This window comes from Leucopleurus acutus, assembly GCF_964270905.1.
Source record: "Leucopleurus acutus genome assembly, chromosome: 6".
Classification (NCBI taxonomy): domain Eukaryota; kingdom Metazoa; phylum Chordata; class Mammalia; order Artiodactyla; family Delphinidae; genus Leucopleurus; species Leucopleurus acutus.
The window spans coordinates 4394169-4417790 of NC_139149.1; the positions used below are offsets into that span (position 1 = coordinate 4394169).

General features: G+C 40.7%; 1 protein-coding gene across 1 annotated transcript in view; it reads left to right on the forward strand.

Moving 5' to 3' along the window:
- OCA2 (OCA2 melanosomal transmembrane protein) overlaps positions 1–23622 on the forward strand; it is a gene marked incomplete at both ends in the record, with an annotated part of 262492 nt that overhangs the window by 78440 nt on the left and 160430 nt on the right. Inside the window, 5 exons of the mRNA XM_082841763.1 lie at positions 1004–1075; positions 2297–2362; positions 5160–5216; positions 12345–12469; positions 15413–15551. Of these exons, the coding sequence (XP_082697889.1) occupies positions 1004–1075; positions 2297–2362; positions 5160–5216; positions 12345–12469; positions 15413–15551 (459 nt within the window). The remainder of the gene's footprint in view (positions 1–1003; positions 1076–2296; positions 2363–5159; positions 5217–12344; positions 12470–15412; positions 15552–23622) is intronic.

Consider the following 23622-nt stretch of genomic DNA (forward strand, 5'->3'; position numbering starts at 1 on the left):
GAGGCTTATGGGAAGGTGTGGGAAGAGACCTGCCTTGCACACAGGACCCTTAGCAGCAGTGGCAACAGTCTCTGGGGTCCAAGGTAACAGCTGTGGCTCAGGGTGCACCATTTTACGTTCACACCAGCAATGTTTGAGGCTTTCAAATTCTCTGCATTCTTGCCTTTCTTTATATTTTGCCTTAGAAATTCCATGCCCACTTGAATTATAATTAAATAGAAAAAGTATTTTCGTGGTTCAGTGGTAATACTGAAATTTCAATTAGATTAAGCATTTTATAACAGTCTCAGTAATTGGGCAGAATTGATTTATATTGTGGAACTAATTCTCCAGTTGCCTATGGATTATATGGTAAATAATTAATGATAATTTACTGCAGGCTTCCTTATAGAACAAACTTTATCGAGCTTCTACTTCAGGGTCATCTAATTATGCAGGAAATCTTTCTTTAGAAAGCAGACTGGTGATGGTTGTGTGTGCCTCTAGGGCATCCAGACTCTGAAACAAAGAAACTCACGATTTATTTATTGTCTTAATAGATATGGTATAAAATGGCCAATCTTCACAAATACTTATACCAATAGAGGCTTCTGTGTGTTTTATTTATTTTTTAAAATTATTTATTTATTTATTTTTGGCTGCATTGGGTCTTGTTGCAGCACGTGGGATCTTTTGTTGTGGTTTGTGGGCTCTTTATTGTGGCATGTGGACTTCTCTCTAGTTGTGGAGCGCAGGCTCCAGAGTGCGTAAGCTCAGTATTTGCGGTGTGCAGGCTCCAGAGTGCATGGGCTCTGTAGTTGCAACACATGGGCTCTCTAGTTGTGGCATGTGGGCTTTGTTTTCCTGTGGCATGTGGGATCTTAATTCCCCAACCAGGGATCAAACCCACTTCCCCTGCACTGGAACGTGGAAACTTAGCCACTGCACCACCAGGGAAGTCCCTTTCTGTGTGTTTTAACGTCCTGTGGATTAGAATGCAGTAATTTTCTATGTTTCTTTCCAGATTGTTCACAGAACACTGGCAGCCATGTTGGGTTCCCTTGCAGCATTAGCAGCGCTGGCTGTGATTGGAGATGTAAGTGTAACATTTTGAGTCAATGGCTGGCACTCAATAGAATGTCAGATTCAAAGACAGTCCAAGAATTAGGCATTAGCTGGTGATTTTACTTTTTTAATATACTCTTTCACATTTCCCATTAGTGGCATGAGCTTTACAGCATTGATGAGTAATTAACATTTGACTTTATCACACACATCCCAGTGGTGTTATTCTCCACACTAGCTGAGGAAATGCTTGACTCATGGTGGTCAAGCATTTCCCAGGTCATGCAGCTGAGTTATGTTAGAGCTGGCCCTATGTACTGTCAGCCCATGGAAACTAGAAGAGGCCATCCTGGTTGGAGCAGAGAGGTGGGAGACAGTGAGTTTGGGGTTCTGTCTTGCAGACATCAGGAGGTCCCTGGATGTGCAAGTCTGGGGGGAATATCACCCCCCCAGGGTCTGCGTGTGGTCCATCCTGCAGGGACATTGGAATGAATGTAGGGAAGCAAGAGAGGCCAAGTGCCCACTAGAGATGGAGGCCTGTGGAGCCTCCATCTTGAGGAGTAGTGCTGGAACTGACCAAGGTGGCAATATACAGAACTTAGGATTGAAAGCAAATCTGTAGAATTTCAGGGATTGTTCTGAAAAGTACTACAAAAGGGCAGTCAGTCAACCAAAGAATAATAACTGGGGCTATGTGGGGCTATATTCAGTTAGTTATTTATTTTTTATTTTCTTTTTCTTGACTAGAGTTGGTATAAACAAACACTAACTCTAAGGGTAAAATGTCCCAGCATCCTAAAACTTACACATAAACCACTGTTATTTTTATTAATTGTTAAGGAGTAGTGTAGTAGTAGTTATTTAATTCTAGAAATCATTGACGTAGCACATGGCTTGTGCTGCAGGAACCTCCCTGGACCACTGTGCAGTCCTTTTCCAACAACCAGGCTCTCCAAGTGCCCTCAGTTCCCAGTCTGGGTTCCCAGTCCCCCATGATTCTACCTTCCCTTAAGGACATGGACGGGGCTTAATAAATCTGCTTTTTTTTTTAATTGTCGTTTGATGTTATTATGCTTTGGGTCACGAGTGTTTTTCAGTGATGATATAATCTGATTTCAAAGGCAAGCAGATGGTGTGACTTTTGACTCTGGTCCAATGAGTGGGTTTTCTGTAAAGGGTGGCACATATTTACAGTTTATCACCAGGAGGATGATGCCCAGGACTAACTGGCAAATTTGTGCTTTGATTGCAGAGACCTAGCCTGACCCACGTGGTGGAGTGGATTGATTTCGAGACTCTGGCCCTGCTGTTTGGCATGGTAATGACAGTCCTCCCAGTGGGACAGGGTCCCAAGCTTGCTGTAATCTTGGACCTTCTCTTTGGCCACTGCTGACTCTTAAAGACACTGTGATGCTTGACAATTAGGGCTTGATTGAGAAGTGTTTGTGCAGGTCTAGCTGATTTCTCCTGAGGAGGAATGGAGTGATTGGTGCTCTGATTAGTTAGCTGTAAAATTTCAGCCTAAGGCCTGTCTGACAGTGAAATAATCTTGCCATTCAGAAAATTTAGAAATTTTTAAAAGTTACTGTACTTAAAATATAAAATGGAATATCCTAAACAGATGAACAATTTAAGTTTTTCAGTGATTGGAAAAGTACCTTTAATTATATGGATAAAGGAAGAAATGAAGAAATTGTCCCTAAGTAATTGTTTGTATATTTGCTGTTAAACAGACATTTTCAAGTGGTCCCTCTACTGTGTGCTATGAAGAGTGTCACCAAATGAACTTGTAGGAAGGGAACTTTAAGACACACTAGTGGGCTAGTATGGTACATGAGCCATAAACAAACTTAACTGGAATAAGTGGAATTTGACAGGGGTCTGAACAGCAGTGGGAACGGCTATTGCACTCTTGAACAGACCCACAGCAGCTGAGTGATTTGAGGAGGGTGTTTCCTCTCAGGGCTAGAAGACTCACACTGTGTAAAGCAGGTCACCACATGCCCTCACCTCTTGCTAATATTCTTTCTGCCCTAGCACCATGGAGAGCCCTGCTGCTCTAGGCTTCGGTGTGACCCAAAGTGGCTGCCTACTCTGTGGGTGGAGTGGGAGGAAGGTCAGTGCTCTGAACTCAGGCTTCATAGAGGAACGAATGTATTGGGTCCTGAAGTGTATAGCATTTGGGCCTATGGAAGGAAGAAGGAAGGCATACCAGATGGCTTATAAAATAGGTTTTTAAAAAAACTTAATGATTGGTATATTAGTTTTCTGGGGCTGACATAATAAAATACCACAGACTGGGTGACTTAAACAACAGAACTGTATTTCCTCACAATTCTGGAGGCTGGAAGTCTGAGATAAAGGTGTTGGCAGGGTTGGTTTCCTCTGAGGCTTCTCTCCTTGAATTGTAGATGATCATCTTCTCCCTGTGTCCTCACATGATTGTCCCTCTGGGCATATCTGTGTCCTCATCTCTTCTTCTTATAAGGTCACCAGTCATACTGGGTTAGGGCTTCACTTTTTTTTTTTTTTTTTGCGGTACTCAGGCCTCTCACTGTTGGTGGCTTCTCCTGTTACGGAGCACAGGCTCCGGATGCGCAGGCTCAGCAGCCATGGCTCACGGGCCCAGCCACTCCGCGGCATGTGGGATCTTCCTGGACTGGGGCATGAACCTGTGTCCCCTGCATTGGCAGGTGGACTCTCAACCACTGCGCCACCACAGAAGCCCAGGGCTTCACTTTAATTACCTTAATATAGTTACATTTGGAGCTACTGGGGGTGGTTAGAATTTTTAAAATGAGTGGTTTAATTTTTTTTCTCAAATGGAATCGGTAGAACTTTGCAGAGACAGTCTATATAACTAGGCCCCTGCCTTTTCCACCCTGTTGCATGCCAGTCACTTACCCAGTCCCTGAGTTCCAGCATCTCTTGGGTGGTTCTGGCAGCTGACGTGTGGAACAGCTCCACCATGACAGTGGAAGACCACACAGGACCTACCCATCCATGTTCATGTGAAACTTCCATTGGTGTGTGAAGCTCCACATTCTATAAATGGCCTCACAGTGGCCATTTGGGTTAGGATGAATATTGTTGGTCATGCTAGACAAGGTAGATATCTGTACTGAGTCTAAATTAATTTGGGGGCACTTTTGTTTTGCACTGTTTATTTGAAAGACAGTATCGGGCCCACTCTTTTCTAAGTACTTTAGTTTACATAATGCTATTGAATTTTCACAACAACCTTACAAGGAACAGACATTCAGAGATGAGGTGAGAAAACCAAAGTACAGAGAATTAAATTTTTTGTTCAAAGTTAAATTACTCCTAAGTAGCAGAATTGATATTTGAACCTGCATCTTCTCACTCCAAGTTCAGCACGTGATACGTCACCATCTAAGGAGGTAGAATAGAGAATCTTCCAGAAAGTTCAGGCTGGTTGAACTGTCTGGTTGATTAGACTTAGAATAAATAGGACATTACTTTTTGTTACTATCTAGGATGATTATTCTCACCAACTCAGTGTCATCAGTAGAAAAGCACAAGTGAGTAGGCCTTCTGGGTTCATATAGAACCCAGAGAATAATCATTTCAATGTAACTACTCTTATTTGCTTGTCTTGATCAAATTGGTGATAAAAATCTGTTAAATTATTTTAGGAAACAAAATTTAAGCCAGTTTAAAAGTCTTAAAACATTGAATTGTTGCTTGTGTGGACATTTAGGTGTAGAAGGCCACATTCTGTCCCATTTCGTTCCCTGTTTCTAGCTTTGTGACTGTAAGTGAGTCACCTTCCATCTCTGCCTGCCAGTTTCCTGGTCTATAAGACAGAGAGTAATTATAACACAGTGTTCACTGTCAAGATCAGATGGAATGATAATGTACCTTGGGCACATATCCCTGGACAAATATAGAGGTGAAAACCCACTGGCAAGGGGCTTGATTCAGGGAGTTAGTAAGTGAACCACACTCATCAAGAGAGTGAGAAGCTTGATGAGGTGGTAGCTTTCACGCAGAGGCCAGAGATCAGATGTGAAAGGGATAACTCTGGTGTCATTTCAGGATGGTGCTGAATGCTGAAACATTCTCCTTGTCTCCTGTTTCTCTTTTCCCCACAGATGATTTTAGTAGCCATATTTTCAGAGACTGGATTTTTTGATTATTGTGCTGTAAAGGTAAGTTTGATGTGGCATTTAATAGTTATGTATTAATTAATTGACATATTTATTTTTCCACCATTACATATTTAGTGAATAAAACTACCACTTAAAGCAAATATTTTAAAATTCTGTCCTCCTTTTCAAAATCACTGCTGAAAAGCTGGACATAGTTGCTGTGCTAATTTGAGTGCCTCTGAGCAACACTTTCAGCTTCTCAACAAATAACCAAAGAAGAGGATCAAGGAGAAGAGTACTAGAGTTGAGTGTTTGTATGACAGGGTTCAAATTGGCAGTTTGAGAGCTATGCACCAAAACTGTTTTGCACTTCAGAGTATCCAAATATTTTAAATCATCAGCTTCTGACTACTCCACTTTTTGGTGAAATAATTTCAATGATTACTTTCTAAACATTGAGCATATAAACATTCCTTTTTTTTTTACTGTAATTAATTAATTATTTTTAAAAATCTGTATTGGAGTATAATTGCTTTACATTGTTGTGTTAGTTTCTGCTGTATAACAAAGTGAATCAGCTATACGTATACATATACCCCCATATACCCTGAGGAATCCACCAGCAAGTTCTGACTGGCAGAATTTGTACTGGTCCTGGCTGAAAACCTGGCCTGCGCCCAGCAGCCATACCACAGACGAGCCCATGGCCATGCCGCTCAGATCTCCCAGCTGGATATTGGATATAACTTTTGATGGTTTAGGGCCTCTTTCACTTGACCTAGCCATGTGGGTGACAGGGTCTTGGTGCTCCGGCCTGGTGTCAGGCCTGAGCCTCTGAGGTGGGAGTGCCAAGTTCAGGACATTGGTCCACCAGAAACCTCCCAGCCACACATAATATCAAATGGCAAGAGCTCTTTCAGAACTCTCCATCTCAATGTGAAGACCCAGCTCCACGAACAGCCAGCAATCTCCAGTGCTGGACACCCCATGCCAAACAACTGGCAAGACAGGAACACAACACCACACATTAGCAGAGGGGATGCCTAAAATCATACTAAGTTCACAGACAACCCAAAACAGACCACCAGAAGCAGCTCTGACCACAAGAGAGACAAGATCCACCCCACCCAGAAAAACACAAGCACCAGTCCCCTCCACCAGGAAACCTACACAAGTCACTGAACCAGCCTCACCAACTGGAGGCAGAAACTAAAAGCAATAGGAACTATGAACCTGCAAACTGCAAAAAGGAGACCCCAAACACAGTAAGTTAAACAAAATGAGAAGACAGCGAAATATGCAGCAGATGAAGGAGCAAGGTAAAAACCCACCAGACCAAACAAATGAAGAGGAAATAGGCAGTCTACCTGAAAAAGAATTCAGAGTAATGATAGTAAAGATGATCCAAAATATCGGAAATAGAATGGAGAAAATACAAGAAATGTTTAACAAGGACCTAGAAGAAGTAAAGAGCAAACAAGCATTGATGAACAACACAAAACATGATATTACAAATTCTCTGGAAGGAATCAATACCAGAATAATTGAGGCAGAAGAATGGATAAGTGACCTGGAAGATAAAATAGTGGAACTAACTACCACAGAGCAGAATAAAGAAAAAAGAATGAAAAGAATTGAGGACAGTCTCAGAGACTTCTGGGACAACATTAAACCCACCAGCATTCAAATTATAGGGGTCCCAGAAGGAGAAGAGAAAAAGAAAGGGTCTGAGAAAATATTTGAGAGATTATAGTTGAAAACTTCCCTACCATGGGAAAGGAAATAGTCAGTCAAGTCCAGGAAGCTCAGAGAGTCCCATACAGGATCAGTCCAAGGAGAAACATGTCAAGACAGATATTAATCAAACTATCAAAAATTAAAAAGAAAAAAAAATTATAAGCAGCAAGGGAAAAGAAACACATAATATACAAGGGACTCCCCATAAGGTGAACAGCTGATCTTTCAGCAGAAACTGCAAGCCAGAAGGGAGTGGCAGGGCATACTTGAAGTGATGAAAGAGAAAAACCTACAAACAAGATTACTCTATCCAGCAAGGATCTCATTCAGATTTGATGGAGAAATGAAAACCTTTACAGACAAGCAAAAGTAAAGAAACTCAGCACCACCAAACCAGCTTTAAAACAAACGCTAAAGGAACTTCTCTAGGCAGGAAACAAAAGAGAAGGAAAAGACCTACAATAACAACCCCAAAACAATTAAGAAAATGGTAATAGCAACAAACATATTGATAATTACCTTAAAGGTAAATGGATTAAATGTTCTAACCAAAAGACATAAGCTGCCTGAATGGATATAAAAACAAGGCCCATATATATGCTGTCTACAAGAGACCCACTTCAGACCTAGGGACACATACAGACTGAAAGTGAGGTGATGGAAAAGGATATTCCATGCAAATGCAAATCAAAAGGGAGCTGGAGTAGCAATATTCATATCAAATGAAATAGACTTTAAAATAAAGACTATTAAAAGAGACAAGGACACTACATAAAGACCAAGGGATCAATACAAAGAAAAAGATATAACAATTGTAAATATTTATGCACCTAACATTGGAGCACCTTAATACATAAGGTAAATGCTAACAGCCATAATAGGGGAAGTCGACAGTAACACAATCATAGGAGGGGAATTCAACACCCCACTTTCACCAATGGACATATCATCCAAAATGAAAATAAATAAGGAAACAGAAGCTTTAAATGATACACTAAACAAGATGGACCTAATTGATATTTAAAGGACATTACATCAAAAACAACAGAATACACATTCTTCTCAAGTGCTCATGGAACATTCTCCAGGATAGATCATATCTTGGGTCACAAATCAAGCTGTGGTAAATTTAAGAAAATTGAAATTGTCTTGTGTCTTTACCGACCATAACGCTATAAGACAAGATACCAATTACAGAAAAAAAAAACTGTAAAAGATACAAACACATGGAGGCTAAACAATACACTACTAAATAACAAATAGATCACTGAAGAAATCAAAGAGGATATCAAAAAATACCTAGAAACAAATGACAATGAAAACACGACGACCCAAAACCTATGGGATGCGGCAAAAGCAGTTCTAAGAAGGAAGTTTATAGCAATACAATCTTACCTCAAGAAACAAAAAACATCTCAAACAACTTCACGTTACACCTAAAGCAAGTAGAGAAAGAAGAATGAAAAACACCCCAAAGTTAGCAGAAGGAAAGAAATCATAAAGATCAGATCAGAAATAAATGAAAAAGAACTGAAAGAAACAATAGCAAAGATCAATAAAACTAAAAGCTGGTTCCTTGAGAAGATAAACAAAATTGATAAACCATTAGCCAGATTCATCAAGAAAAAGGGAGAAGACTCCAATCAACAGATTAAGAAACGAAAAGAAGTAACAACTGACACTGCAAGAAATAAAAAGGATAATGAGGGACTACTACAAGAACTATATGCCAATAAAATGGACAATCTGGAAGAAATGGACAAATTCTTAGAAAAGCACAAGCTTACATGACTGAACCAGGAAGAAATAGAAAATATAAACAGACCAATCACAAGTACTGAAATTGAAACTGTGATTAAAAATTTTCCAACAAACAAAAGCCCAGGACCAGATGGCTTCAGGTGAATTCTATGAAACATTTAGAGAAGAGCTAACACCTATCCTTCTCAAACTTTTTCAAAGTATAGCAGAGGGAGGAACACTCCCAAACTCATTCTATGAGGCCACCAGCACCCTGATACCAAAACCAGACAAATATGTTACAAAAAAAGAAAACCACAGGCAAATATCACTGATGAACATAGATGCAAAAATCCTGAACAAAATACAAGCAAACAGAATCCAATGGCACATTAAAAGGATCATACACAATGACCAAGTGGGGTTTATCGCAGGAATGCAAGGATTCTTCAATATATGCAAATCAATCAATGTGATAAACCATATTAACAGATTGAAGGAAAAAACCATATGCTCATCTCAATAGATGCAGAAAAAGATTTTGACAAAATTCAACACCCATTTATGATAAAATCTCTCCAGAATGTAGGCATACAGCAAACCCACCTCAACGTGATAAAGGCCATATATGACAAACCCAGAGCCAACATCATTCTCAATGGTGAAAAACTGAAACCGTCCTCTAAGATCAGTAAAAAGACAAGGTCGCCCACTCTCAACACTATTATTCAACATAGTTTTGGAAGTTTTAGCCACAGCAATCAGAGAAATTGGAAAAGATGAAGTAAAATTGTCACTGTTTGCAGATGACATAATACTATACATAAAGAATCCTAAAGATGCTACCAGAAAACTACTAGAGCTAATCAATGAATTTGGTAAAGTAACAGTATAAAAAATTAATGCACAGAAATCTCTTGCATTCCTATGCACTAATGATGAAAAACCTGAAAGAAATTAAGGAAACACTCCCATTTACCATTACAACAAAAAAGTAAAGTACCTAGGAATAAACCTACCTAAGGAGACAAAAGACCTGTATGCAGAAAAGTATAAGACACTGATGAAAGAAATTAAAGATGATACAAACATATGGAGAGATATAGCATGTTCTTGGATTGGAAGAATCAACATTGTGAAAATGACTGTACTACCCAAAGCAATCTATAGATTCAATGTATCCCTATCAAACTACCAATGGCATTTTTCACAGGACTAGAACATGAAATTTCGGCATATGTATGGAAACACAAAAGACCCCGAATAGCCAAAGCAATATTGAGAAAGAAAAACGGAGCTGGAGGAATCAGGCTCCTGGACTTCAGGCTAAACTACAAAGCTGCATTAATCAAGACAGTATGGTACTGGCACAAAAACAGAAAGATAGATCAATGGAACAAGATAGAAAGCCCAGAGATAAACCCACACACATATGGTCACCATATCTTTGATAAAGGAGGCAAGAATATACAATGGAGAAAAGACAGCGTCTTCAAAAAGTGGTGCTGGGAAAACTGGACAGCTACATGTAAAAGAATGAAATTAGAACATTTCCTAACACCATACACAAAAATAAACTCAAAATAGATTAAAGACCTAAATATAAGGGCAGACACTATAAAACTCTTAGAGGAAACTCATAGGCAGAACACTCTATGACATAAATCACAGCAAGATTCTTTTTGACCCACCTCCTAGAGAAATGGAAATAAAATAAACAAATGGGACCTAATGAAATTTAAAAGCTTTTGTACTGCAAAGGAACCATAAACAAGATGAAAAGACAATGCTCAGAATGGGAGAAAATATTTTCAAATGAAGCAATGGACAAAGGATTAATCTCCAAACTATACAAGCAGCTCTTGCAGCTCAATATCAATAAAACAAACGACCCAATCTAAAAATGGGCAGAAAACCTAAATAAATATTTCTCCAAAAAAGATATACAGATTGCCAACAAACACATGAAAGGATGCTCAATATCACTAATCATTAGAGATATGCGAATCAAAACTGCAATGAGTTATTACGTGACACCGGTCAGAATGGCCATCATCAAACAATCTACAAACAATAAATGCAGGAGAGGGTGTGGAGAAAAGGGAACCCTCTTGCACTGTTCGTGGGAATGCCATTATGGAGAACAGTATGGAGGTTCCTTAAAAAAACTAAAAATAGAACTACCAAATGACACTGCAATCCCACTACTGGGCATATACCCTGAGAAAACCATAATTCAAAGAGTCATGTACCACAATGTTCATTGTAGCACTATTTACAATAGCCAGGACATGGAAGCAACCTAAGTGTCCATTGACAGATGAATGGATAAAGAAGATGTGTCACATATATACAATGGAATATTACTCAACCATAAAAAGAAATGAAATTGAATTATTCGTAGTGAGGTGGATGGACCTAGAATCTGTCATACAGAGTGAAGCAAGTCAGAAAGAGAAAAGCAAATATTGTATGCTAACACATATATATAGAATTCAAAACAAAAATCATCCTGAAGAACCTAGAGGCAGGACAAAAATAAGGATGCAGATGTAGAGAATGAACTTGAGAACACAGGTCAGGGATGGGTAAGCTGGGATGAAGTGAGAGAGTAGCATTAACATATATACACTACCAAATATAAAATAGATAGCTAGGGGGAAGAAGCTGCATAGCACAGGGAGATCAGGTTGGTGCTTTGTGACCACCTAGAGAGATGGGATAGGGAGTGTGGTAGGGAGACGCAAGAGGAAGCAGAGGGCTTCCCTGGTGGCGCAGTGGTTGAGAGTCTGCCTGCCAATGCAGGGGACGCGGGTTCGTGCCCCGGTCCGGGAAGATCCCACATGCCGTGGAGCGGCTGGGCCCGTGAGCCGTGGCCACTGAGCCTGCGCATCCCGAGTCTGTGCTCCGCAACGGTAGAGGCCACGACAGTGAGAGGCCCGTGTACCGGAAAAAAAAAAAAAAAAAAAAAGAGGAAGGGGATATGGGGATATATGTATACATATAGGTGATTCACTTCATTATACAGCAGAAACTAACACAACCTTTTAAAACAATTATACTCCAATAAATCTGTTACAAAAACAAACAAAGAATTTGTATTGGTCCTATTACTCAGGGTTGGCAGGAAGACATCTTGTCGTGCTCTGCTAACGAAAGACTAGTGCTGGGCTTGACTTTTTAAAATTTGAAACTGAAAATTTCCTTTAAAAAAATATTTACTTTACAAAGTCCTTTCCAAACCTTGAATGATAGAACAATTCTGTGATTTTTGCCATCTTTGTGCACCACCTTGCACCTCCCAGGTACTATCTGGCCTCTTCCTCACAATACCTTGGTACTGAAAGTAATCCCTAGATCTCCAAAGATCAGTAGACTCTAGGGTCAGGTGGATCCCAAATTCACAGCCCAAGCTGTCCAGTGTGTAAAAGACTAGGGGATGCAGGGGTGACAGGCCGTCACCTTGTGACAGATTGACCACCACAGGGCACCGAGAAGGAGAATCTGAGGGAAGGAACATAGGCCAGGGTGGATTTAGAACGTCCAGGTCCAGCCATTACTGCCTCATCTCAGCAGATTTAGGAGTGTGTGGGTCTAAGTTTTAATCCTCCATGCAATGTTTATTTAGACCTTAGTTTTAGAGACCCTAATGAAATGTTGCATCTGTTCTTTGACCCTGCTGATCCTGGCTTGTTCTTTATTGTGCTGCAGGCATACAAACTGTCCCGGGGAAGAGTGTGGGCCATGATCATCATGTTGTGTCTCATTGTCGCTGTCCTTTCTGCCTTCCTGGACAACGTCACCACAGCGCTCCTCTTCACTCCCGTGACCATAAGGTAGGCAGAGTGGCACGGTGTGGGCATCAGGCCAGGCTCACAGCAGCGCATGCTGGCTGCTGACCTTGCCCTTCACCCGTGTGCTTGGGTCCGGCCTGCACACCCACTGGGACTGTGGCTCTGTGTGCACGGCTGTGACAGTGGCAGTGGTGGTTGCAGAAATGCTGCAGAAGTCAGCACACATGGGCCTTTGTGTACTGTGGGACAGACCATCAGGGGCCAGGAGTTCTGGTCCATGGGCTCCGTGGGGCACTCAGCCAGAGAGTGGGAGGTGGGGCTGCTGTCCTGCTCTGGCAGGCTCCTCGTGGAAGGATTGGACCTGGCAAGGCCTTGAAAGGCAACTTTGGGAAAGAGAAATTCGGTTTGATTCTATTTTGCTCCTTTTAATTCCATCCACTTCCTTTGTTTGACATTCACCGAGCAGCACAGGCTGATCACCTGGAGATTCCTGGGGATTGGGCTGCAGCCTGTCATTGTGCAGCCCCTACCAAGGTCATGGATGTACACTTGTATCTAGACTTTATGTTCCTTATTTTAAAGATGGTTCCCAGCATATCATGGTCTTCCCCTGCTTAGACCCATCATGTGCTGGTGCTGGCTGCTCCTCGGGAGACTGAGGGGACACAGGTATGGCTGGTGGTTTCTGGGAAGCTAGGTAGTGAGGACCTTTAGACAAGTCACTTCAGCTGCACTGATCTGGGTTGTGCCATCAAAGAGATTAACCCAAACTAGCGTTCTGAGGATTCTGCCAGATAAGAGATTCTGCTGCACTTGAGGCATGAGACACAGCAAGTTCAATGTCACCAGCGAGGGGCTACTTCCAGAGCTCAGGACTAATTCTGGGCAATACTTTTGTTGTTGGAAGAGTAGTGACCCTCAGAGGAGGAGGGAGTTGGAGTGTGGGGTGGGGAGAGGAGAATGAAGGTTAGAGAGGAGCAGACAGCGGGCAGCACCCCACGGATTGGCCTGCAGTGTCACAAGTCAGTCCGTTGCTCAGGCTTCTGCAAGCTTGACTACATTGTCATGGCCCACGTGCAAATATAGATTTGAGGGGGAGGGACGCTGGACTCAGCATGCCTGCACAGGGAGCATAGCACCTCCCAGTACCTAAGGGTTCTTCTGAGGGTAAATGCAGGATGGAGGGCGTTGTAAACTGTAGCACATGCTAAAACCAACCCTGCCCCTAGGACACCTCAGGGGGCAAGAGGCAGTTCACACCCACCCCACTTCAACCAGGGCAACTCTGCTGCTGACACTGGTTTGAAAATCATCTCACAATGTGCCAGATTCCAGCATGTCACTGTACTCTCTGATGATGGCACACACGTTCTCAGCATCCCTGTATAACCTGGGCAGCTGAGGGTTGTCTCAGCCTTGCTGGGATTTGTTTATATCCTTAGTGTTCTAGGAACTGGCTTTGTAATTTTTTTTTTTTTTTGGTATGCGGGCCTCTCACTGTTGTGGCCTCTCCCGTTGTGGAGCCCAGGCTCCAGACGCACAGGCTCAGCGGCCATGGCTCATGGGCCCAGCCGCTCCATGGCCTGTGGGATCTTCTCGGACCAGGGCACGAACCCACGTCCCCTGCATCGGCAGGCGGACTCTCAACCACTGCGCCACCAGGGAAGCCCTGGCTTTGTAATTTTATGTGAGAATAGCAATTCCATTTATTAGTCTAAAAATTACATCTTTCAAGATTGAAATGTTGGGGTGCTCAGATTCACTGTTTATACTATCATATTCTTCATGACTCTATAAACTTAATCACATTTCTTCTGCCTTTGTCTGGATTGGGTAGTGCTAGTCTTTACAGTTAAACAGCCAGATCTGGCATTGCTGGTTAGCATGCACTAATCCTTTTCTTGCTAGAAGCAGAGCCGGGGCATCCTAAGCTGATAGCTTCTGCTGCTGATTGGCGTCTGTTCCTCTTGGATTCATCCCTGTCCCTGGTCCCTGGACACTGCTCCCTTCTCAGCTTCCACACGGTTCTGTAGGCCAGTCCCCCTCAGAAGAGCTGCTGGCTGTGATCTGAGCTGGGAGGTGGTAGAAAGGACCCTTGAGGGACTTCCCAGACTCCACGCTTCCACTGCAGGGGGCATGGGTTCAATCCCTGGTCAAGGAACTAAGATCCTGCATGCCGCGGAGTGGTCAAAAAAAAGAAAAGGACCCTTGAATGCAGCAGGGACACCCTTCACTGCCAACTTCCACACCCAGGCCTGGCTTCTGTAAGGAAGTGGGCAATGTGATGGGCAGGTGGAGGAGGAAATACCATGAGATATTTCCTAAACTTTCTTTAGAGTAGCCTTTTCTCAACTGTGGGCTCAGTGGAACTACTTGCGGAGCTCTAAACGCTGCTGCCCAGGCCCAGGCCCAGGGATTGATCTGTTGTGAGCTGGGCAGCAAGACTGTCAAGATTTCCAGACAAACCACTGCTGTAGAGTGTGTGCTTCTTGTTAATATTAAGCTTAGGGCCTCAGCATTTGAAAAGTGTAAGGTGGGTAGGTTGACAGGCATGGTGTGAGACACTGGGTGGCGGTGCTTTATGCTCTAGCCTCATCCTATTCAGAGGGGTCTGGTGGCAAAGATGCATTCATCTGTGCCAGGGCCTTCCCTGCACAGGGTCCTGCACCCTGCGTGCTTCCTCCAGACCTGTGGGGGCGAGGCAGGAGTATATTTTCACATGGATGGTTCAGATGGGTTTTATGTTAATTTTCAGAGAAATCTAATGCTGAGTCAAATTTATCCAGTAGCTCTGTAGCACTGTTGTCATTTTTTACCCCTCAACATTGCCCTTCTCACAGGTGTGTGTGTGTGCACATGTGCACAAGCACATGCACACACATGCCTCCCTTGTACAAGCAAATGCTTTAAAAAAAATTAAGTCTCACATGGGCAATTCACAATGTGAATAGTGGGACTGTTTTCATTTTCCTCCATTCATGACAGATTGTGTGAGGTGCTCAATCTCGATCCAAGACAAGTCCTGATTGCAGAAGTTATCTTCACAAACATTGGAGGAGCTGCCACTGCCATTGGGGACCCACCAAATGTCATTATTGTTTCCAACGAGGAGTTGAGGAAAATGGTATGTATCAGTATAACAGGGTTGCTTCCAATAAATATAAGTGTGCAGCTTACCTGCACACTTAATAAAATTTTACCCTAAATGGATGTCACTTCTTCATATGAAGTGCTTTTGGTCATCTTGAGAGTGGGAAGTTAGGTGACTGATCCGCTAATTTAGAGTTAAGTGGTCTGAATTGATTTCATTCTTTTTTTTAAACATCTTTATTGGAGTATAATTGCATTACAATGGTGTGTTAGTTTCTGCTGTATAACAAAGTGAATCAGCTATACATACACATATATCCCCATATCTCCTCCCTTTTGCGTCTCCCTCCCACCCCTCTAGATGGACACAAAGCACTGAGCTGATCTCCCTGTGCTATGCAGCTGCTTCCCACTAGCTATCTATTTTAAATTTGGTAGTTTATATATGTCAATGCCACTCCCTCACTTTGTCCCAGCTTATCCTTCCACATCCCCGTGTCCTCAAGTCCATTCTCTATGTCTACATCTTTATTCCTGTCCTTCCCCAGGTTCTTCAGAACCTGGTTTTTTTTTTTTTTTAGATTCCATATATATGTGTTAGTATACGGTATTTGTTTTGCTCTTTATGACTTACTTCATTCCATATGACAGATTCTAGGTACACACACCTCACCACAAATAACTCAATTTCATTTCTTTTTATGGCTGGGTAATATTCCGTTGTATATATGTGCCACAACTTCTTTATCCATTCATCTGTCGATGGACACTTAGGTTGCTTCAATGTCCTGGCTATTGTAAATAGAGCTGTAGTCAACATTGTGGTACATGACACTTTTTGAATTATGGTTTTCTCAGGGCATATGCCCAGTAGTGGGATTTCTGGGTCATATGGTAGTTCTATTTTTAGTTTTTTTTTTTTTTTGTGGTACGCGGGCCTCTCACTGTTGTGGCCTCTCCCGCTGCGGAGCACAGGCTCTGGACGTGCAGGCTCAGCGGTCATGGCTCACGAGCCCAGCCACTCCGTGGCACGTGGGATCTTCCCAGACCGGGGCACGAACCCGTGTCCCCTGCATCGGCAGGCGGACTCTCAACCACTGCGCCACGAGGGAAGCCCTATTTTCAGTTTTTTAAGGAACCTCCATGCTGTTCTCCATAGTGGCTGTAACAATTTACATTCCCACCAACACTGCAGGAGGGTTCCCTTTTCTCCACACCCTCTCCAGCATTAATTGTTTGTAGATTTTTTGATGATGGCCATTCTGACCGGTGTCAGGTGATATCTCATTCTAGTTCTGATTTGCATTTTTCTAGTGATTAGTGATGTTGAGCATCCTTTCATATATTTGTTGGCAATCTGTATATCTTCATTGCAGAAATGTCTATTTAGGTCTTCTGCCCATTTTTGGATTCGGTTAATTGTTCTTTTGATATTGAGATGCATGAGCTACTTGTATATTTTGGAGATTAATCCTTTGTCCATTGCTTCATTTGCAAATATTTTCTCTCATTCTGAGGGTTGTCTTTTCATCTTGTTTATGGTTTCCTTTGCTGTGCAAAAACTTTTAAGTTTTATTACTGTACTGTCTTAATTACTGTAGCTTTGTAGTATAGTTGGAAGTCAGGAAGCCTAATTCCTCCAGCTCTGTTTTTCTTACTCAAGATTGTTTTGGCTATTCAGGGTCTTTTGTGTTTCCATACAGATTCTGAAAATTTTTGTGCTAGTTCTGTGAATAATGCCATTGGTAGTTTGATAGGGATTGCATTCGATCTGTAGATGGCTTTGAGTAGTATAGTCATTTTCACTATGTTGATTCTTCCAATCCAGGAATATGGTATATCTCTCCATCTGTTGGTATCATCTTTAATTTGTTTCAACAGTGTCTTATAGTTTTCTGCATACAGATCTTTTGTCACCCTAGGTAGGTTTATTCCTAGGTATTTTATTCTTTTTGTTGCAATGGTAAATGGGAGTGTTTCCTTAATTTCTCTTTCAGGTTTTTCATCATTAGTGTATAGGAATGCAGAGATTTCTGTGCATTAATTTTGTATCCTGCTACTTTATCAAATTCATTGATTAGCTCTAGTAGTTTTCTGGTAGCATCTTTAGGATTCTCTATGTATCGTATCATGTCATTGCAAAGAGTGGCAATTTTACTTCTTCTTTTCCAATTTGGATTCCTTTTATTTCTTTTTCTTCTCTGATTGCTGTGATTAAAACTTCCAAAGCTATGTTGAATAATAGTGGTGAGAGTGGGCAACTTTGTCTTGTTCCTGATCTTAGAGGAAATACTTTCAGTTTTTCATCACTGAGAACGATGTTGGCTGTGAGTTTGTCATGCATGGCCTTTATTATGATGATATAAGTTCCCTGTATGCCTACTTTCTGAAGGGTTTTTATCATAAATGGGTGTTGAATTTTGTCAAAAGCTTTTTCTGCATCTAATGAGATGATCATATCATTTTTCTCCTTCAATTTGTTAATATTGTTTATCACATTGTTTGATTTGCATATATTGAAGAATCCTTGCATTCCTGAGATAAAACCCACTTGATCATGGTGTATGATCCTTCTTATGTGCTGTTGGATTCTGTTTAGTAGTATTCTGTTGAGGATTTTTGCATCTATATTCATCAGTGATATTGGCCTGTCATTTTATTTTCTTGTGGTATCTTTGTCGGTTTTTGGTATCAGAGTGATGTTGGCCTCATAGAATGGGTTTGAGAGTGTTCCTCCCTCTGCTATATTTTGCAAGAATTTGAGAAAGATAGGTGTTACCTCTTCTCTAAATGTTTGATAGAATTTGCCTGTGAAACCATCTGGTCCTGGGCTTTTGTTTGTTGGAAGATTTTAAATCACAGGTTCAATTTCAGTGCTTGTGATTGGTCTGTTTAATTTTTCAATTTCTTCCTGGATCAGTATCAGAAGGTTGTGCTTTTCTTAGAATTTGTCCATTTCTTCAGGTTGCCCATTTTATTGGCATATAGTTGCTTGTAGTAATCTCTCATGATCCTTTGTATTTCTGCAGTGTCAGTTGTTACTTCTTTTTCATTTCTAATTCTGCTGATTTGAGTCTTCCTTTATTTCTTGATGAGTCTGGCTAATGATTTATCAATTTTGTTTATCTTTTCAAAGAACAAGCTTTGAGGTTTATTTTTCTTTGCTATCATTTCCTTCATTTTTTTCTGATCTGAACTTTATGATTTCTTTCCTTCTGCTAACTTTGGGGTTCTTTTGTTCTTCTTTCTCTAATTGCTTTAGGTGCAAGGTGAGGTTGTTTGCTCGAGATGTTTCCTGTTTCTTAAGGTAGGATTGTATTGCTATAAACTTCCCTCTTAGAACTGCTTTTGCTGCATCCCGTAGGTTTTGGGTCATCATGTTTTTATTGTCAATTGTTTCTAGGCATTTTTTTTAACATCTTTATTGGGGTATAATTGCTTTACAATGGTGTGTTAGTTTCTGCTTTATAACAAAGTGAATCAGTCATAAATAAACATATGTTCCCATATGTCTTCCCTCTTGCATCTCCCTCCCTCCCACCCTCCCTATCCCACCCCTCCAGGCTGTCACAAAACACCGAGCCAATATCCCTGTGCCATGAGGCTGCTTCCCACTAGCTATCTACCTTACTACGTTTGTTAGTGTGTATCTGCCCATGACTCTCTCTCGTCCTGTCACAGCTCACCCTTCCCCCTCCCCATAACCTCAAGTCCATTCACTAGGAGGTCTGCATCTTTATTCCTGCTTTACCCCTAGGTTCTTCATGACATTTTTTTTTCTTAAATTCCATATATATGTGTTAGCATACGGTATTTGTCTTTTTCTTTCTGACTTACTTCACTCTGTATGACAGACTCTAGGTCTATCCACCTCATTACAAATAGCTCAATTTCGTTTCTTTTTATGGCTGAGTAATATTCCATTGTATATATGTGCCACATCTTCTTTATCCATTCATCCGATGATGGGCACTTAGGGTGTTTCCATCTCTGGGCTATTGTAAATAGAGCTGCAATGAACATTTTGGTACATGACTCTTTTTGAATTTTGGTTTTCTCAGGGTATATGCCCAGTAGTGGGATTGCTGGGTCATATGGTAGTTCTATTTGTAGTTTTTTAAGGAACCTCCATACTGTTCTCCATAGTGGCTGAACCAATTCACATTCCCACCAGCAGTGCAAGAGTGTTCCCTTTTCTCCACACCCTCTCCAGCATTTATTGTTTCTAGATTTTTTTTTTAACATCTTTATTGGAGTATAATTGCTTTACAATGGTATGTTAGTTTCAGCTTCACAACAAAATGAATCAGTTATATATATACATATATTCCCATATCTCTTCCCGCTTGCATCTCCCTCCCTCCCACCCTCCCTATCCCACCCCTCCAGGCGGTCACAAAGCACCGAGCTGATCTCCCTGTGCTATGCGGCTGCTTCCCACTAGCTATCTACCTTACGTTTGGTAGTGTATATATGTCCATGTCTCTTTATCGCTTTGTCACCGTTTACCCTTCCCCCTCCCCATAGCCTCAAGTCCATTCTCTAGTAAGTCTGTGTCTTTATTCCTGTTTCACCCCTAGGTTTTTCATGACATTTTTTTTTAAATTCCATATATATGTGTTAGCATACGGTATTTGTCTCTCTCTTTCTGACTTACTTCACTCTGTATGACAGACTCTAGGTCTATCCACCTCATTACAAATAGCTCAATTTCGTCTCTTTTTATGGCTGAGTAATATTCCATTGTATATATGTGCCACATCTTCTTTATCCATTCATCCGATGATGGACCCTTAGGTTGTTTCCATCTCTGGGCTATTGTAAATAGAGCTGCAATGAACATTTTGGTACATGACTCTTTTTGAATTATGGTTTTCTCAGGGTATATGCCCAATAGTGGAATTGCTGGGTCATATGGTAGTTCTATTTGTAGCTTTTTAAGGAACCTCCATACTGTTCTCCACAGTGGCTGTATCAATTTACATTCCCACCAACAGTGTAAGAGGGTTCCCTTTTCTCCACACCCTCTCCAGCATTTATTGTTTCTAGATTTTTTGATGATGGCCATTCTGACTGGTGTGAGATGATATCTCATTGTAGTTTTGATTTGCATTTCTCTCATGATTAGTGATGTTGAGCATTCTTTCATGTGTTTGTTGGCACTCTGTATATCTTCTTTGGAGAAATGTCTATTTAGGTCTTCTGCCCATTTTTGGATTGGGTTGTTTGTTTTTTTGTTATTAAGCTGCATGAGCTGCTTATAAATTTTGGAGATCAATCCTTTGTCAGTTGCTTCATTTGCAAATATTTTCTCCCATTCTGAGGGTTGTCTTTCGGTCTTCTTTATGGTTTCCTTTGCTGCGCAAAAGCTTTTAAGTTTCATTAGGTCCCATTTGTTTACTCTTCTTTTTATTTCCATTTCTCTAGGAGGTGGGTCAAAAAGGACCTTGCTGTGATTTATGTCACAGAGTGTTCTGCCTATGTTTTCCTCTAAGAGTTTGATAGTTTCTGGCCTTACATTTAGGTCTTTAATCCATTTTGAGCTTATTTTTGTGTATGGTGTTAGGGAGTGATCTAATCTCATACTTTTACATGTACCTGTCCAGTTTTCCCAGCACCACTTATTGAAGAGGCTGTCCTTTCTCCACTGTACATTACTGCCACCTTTATCAAAGATAAGGTGTCCATATGTGCATGGGTTTATCTCTGGGCTTTCTATCCTGTTTCATTGATCTATCTTTCTGTTTTTGTGCCAGTACCATACCGTCTTGATAACTGTAGCTTTGTAGTATAGTCTGAAGTCAGGGAGCCTGATTCCTCCAGTTCCTTCTTTCATTCTCAAGATTGCTTTGGCTATTCGGGGTCTTTTGTGTTTCCATACAAATTGCAAAATTTTTTGTTCTAGTTCTGTGAAAAATGCCAGTGGTAGTTTGATAAGCATTGCATTGAATCTATAGATTGCTTTGGGTAGTAGAGTCATTTTCACAATGTTGATTCTTCCAATCCAAGAACATGGTATATCTCTCCATCTATTTGTATCATCTTTAATTTCTTTCATCAGTGTCTTATAATTTTCTGCATACAGGTCTTTTGTCTCCTTAGGTAGGTTTATTCCTAGATATTTTATTCTTTTTGTTGCAATGGTAAATGGGAGTGTTTTCTTGATTTCAATTTCAGATTTTTCATCATTAGTATATAGGAATGCCAGAGATTTCTGTACATTAATTTTGTATCCTGCCACTTTACCAAATTCATTGATTAGCTCTAGTAGTTTTCTGGTAGCATCTTTAGGGTTCTCTATGTATAGGATCATGTCATCTGCAAACAGTGACAGCTTTACTTCTTCTTTTCTGATTTGGATTCCTTTTATTTCCTTTTCTTCTCTGATTGCTGTGGCTAAAACTTCCAAAACTATGTTGAATAAGAGTGGTGAGAGTGGGCAACCTTGTCTTGTTCCTGATCTTAGTGGAAATGCTTTCAGTTTTTCACCATTGAGGATGATGTTTGCTGTGGGCTCATCATATATGGCCTTTATTATGTTGAGGAAAGTTCCCTCTATGCCTACTTTCTGCAGGGTTTTTATCATAAATGGGTGTTGAATTTTGTCAAAAGCTTTCTCTGCATCTATTGAGATGATCATATGGTTTTCTCCTTCAATTTGTTAATATGGTTTATCACATTGATAGATTTGCGTATATTGAAGAATCCTTGCATTCCTGGAATAAACCCCACTTGATCATGGTGTATGATCCTTTTAATGTGCTGTTGGATTCTGTTTGCTAGTATTTTGTTGAGGATTTTTGCATCTATGTTCATCAGTGATATTGGCCTGTAGTTTTCTTTCTTTGTGACATCCTTGTCTGGTTTTGGTATCAAGGTGATGGTGGCCTCGTAGAAGGAGTTTGGGAGTGTTCCCCCCTCTGCTATATTTTGGAAGAGTTTGAGAAGGATAGGTGTTAGCTCTTCTCTAAATGTTTGATAGAATTCGCCTGTGAAGCCATCTGGTCCTGGGCTTTTCTTTGTTGGAAGATTTTTAATCACAGTTTCAATTTCAGTGCTTGTGATTTGTCTGTTCATATTTTCTATTTCTTCCTGATTCAGTCTTGGCAGGTTGTGCCTCTCTAAGAATTTTTCCATTTCTTCCAGATTGTCCATTTTATTGGCATAGAGTTGCTTGTAGTAATCTCTCATGATCTCTTTTATTTCTGCAGTGTCAGTTGTTGCCTCTCCTTTTTCATTTCTAATTCTATTGATTTGAGTCTTCTCCCTTTTTTTCTTGATGAGTCTGGCTAGTTGTTTATCTATTTTGTTTATCTTCTCAAAGAACCAGCTTTTAGTTTTATTGATCTTTGCTATTGTTTCCTTCATTTCTTTTTCATTTATTTCTGATCTGATTTTTATGATTTCTTTCCTTCTGCTAGCTTTGGGGTTTTTTTGTTCTTCTTTCTCTAATTGCTTGAGGTGCAAGGTTAGGTTGTTTATTCGAGATGTTTCCTGCTTCTTAAGGTGGGCTTGTATTGCTATAAACTTCCCCCTTAGAACTGCTTTGGCTGCATCCCACAGGTTTTGGGTCGTTGTATCTCCATTGTCATTTGTTTCTAGGTATTTTTTGATTTCCTCTTTGATTTCTTCAGTGATCACTTCATTATTAAGTAGTGTATTGTTTAGCCTCCATGTGTTTGTATTTTTTACAGATCTTTTCCTGTAATTGATATCTAGTCTCATGGCGTTGTGGTCAGAAAAGATACTTGATACAATTTCAATTTTCTTAAATTTACCAAGGCTTGATTTGTGACCTAAGATATGATCTATCCTGGATAATGTTCCATGAGCACTTGAGAAAAATGTGTATTCTGTTGTTTTTGGATGGAGTGTCCTATAAATATCAATTAAGTCCATCTTGTTTAATGTATCATTTAAAGCTTGTGTTTCCTTATTTATTTTCATTTTGCATGATCTGTCCATGGGTGAAAGTGGGGTGTTTAAGTCCCCTACTATGAATGTGTTACTGTCGATTTCCCCTTTTATGGCTGTTAGTATTTGCCTTATGTATTGAGATGCTCCTATGTTGGGTGCATAAATATTTACAATTGTTATATCTTTTT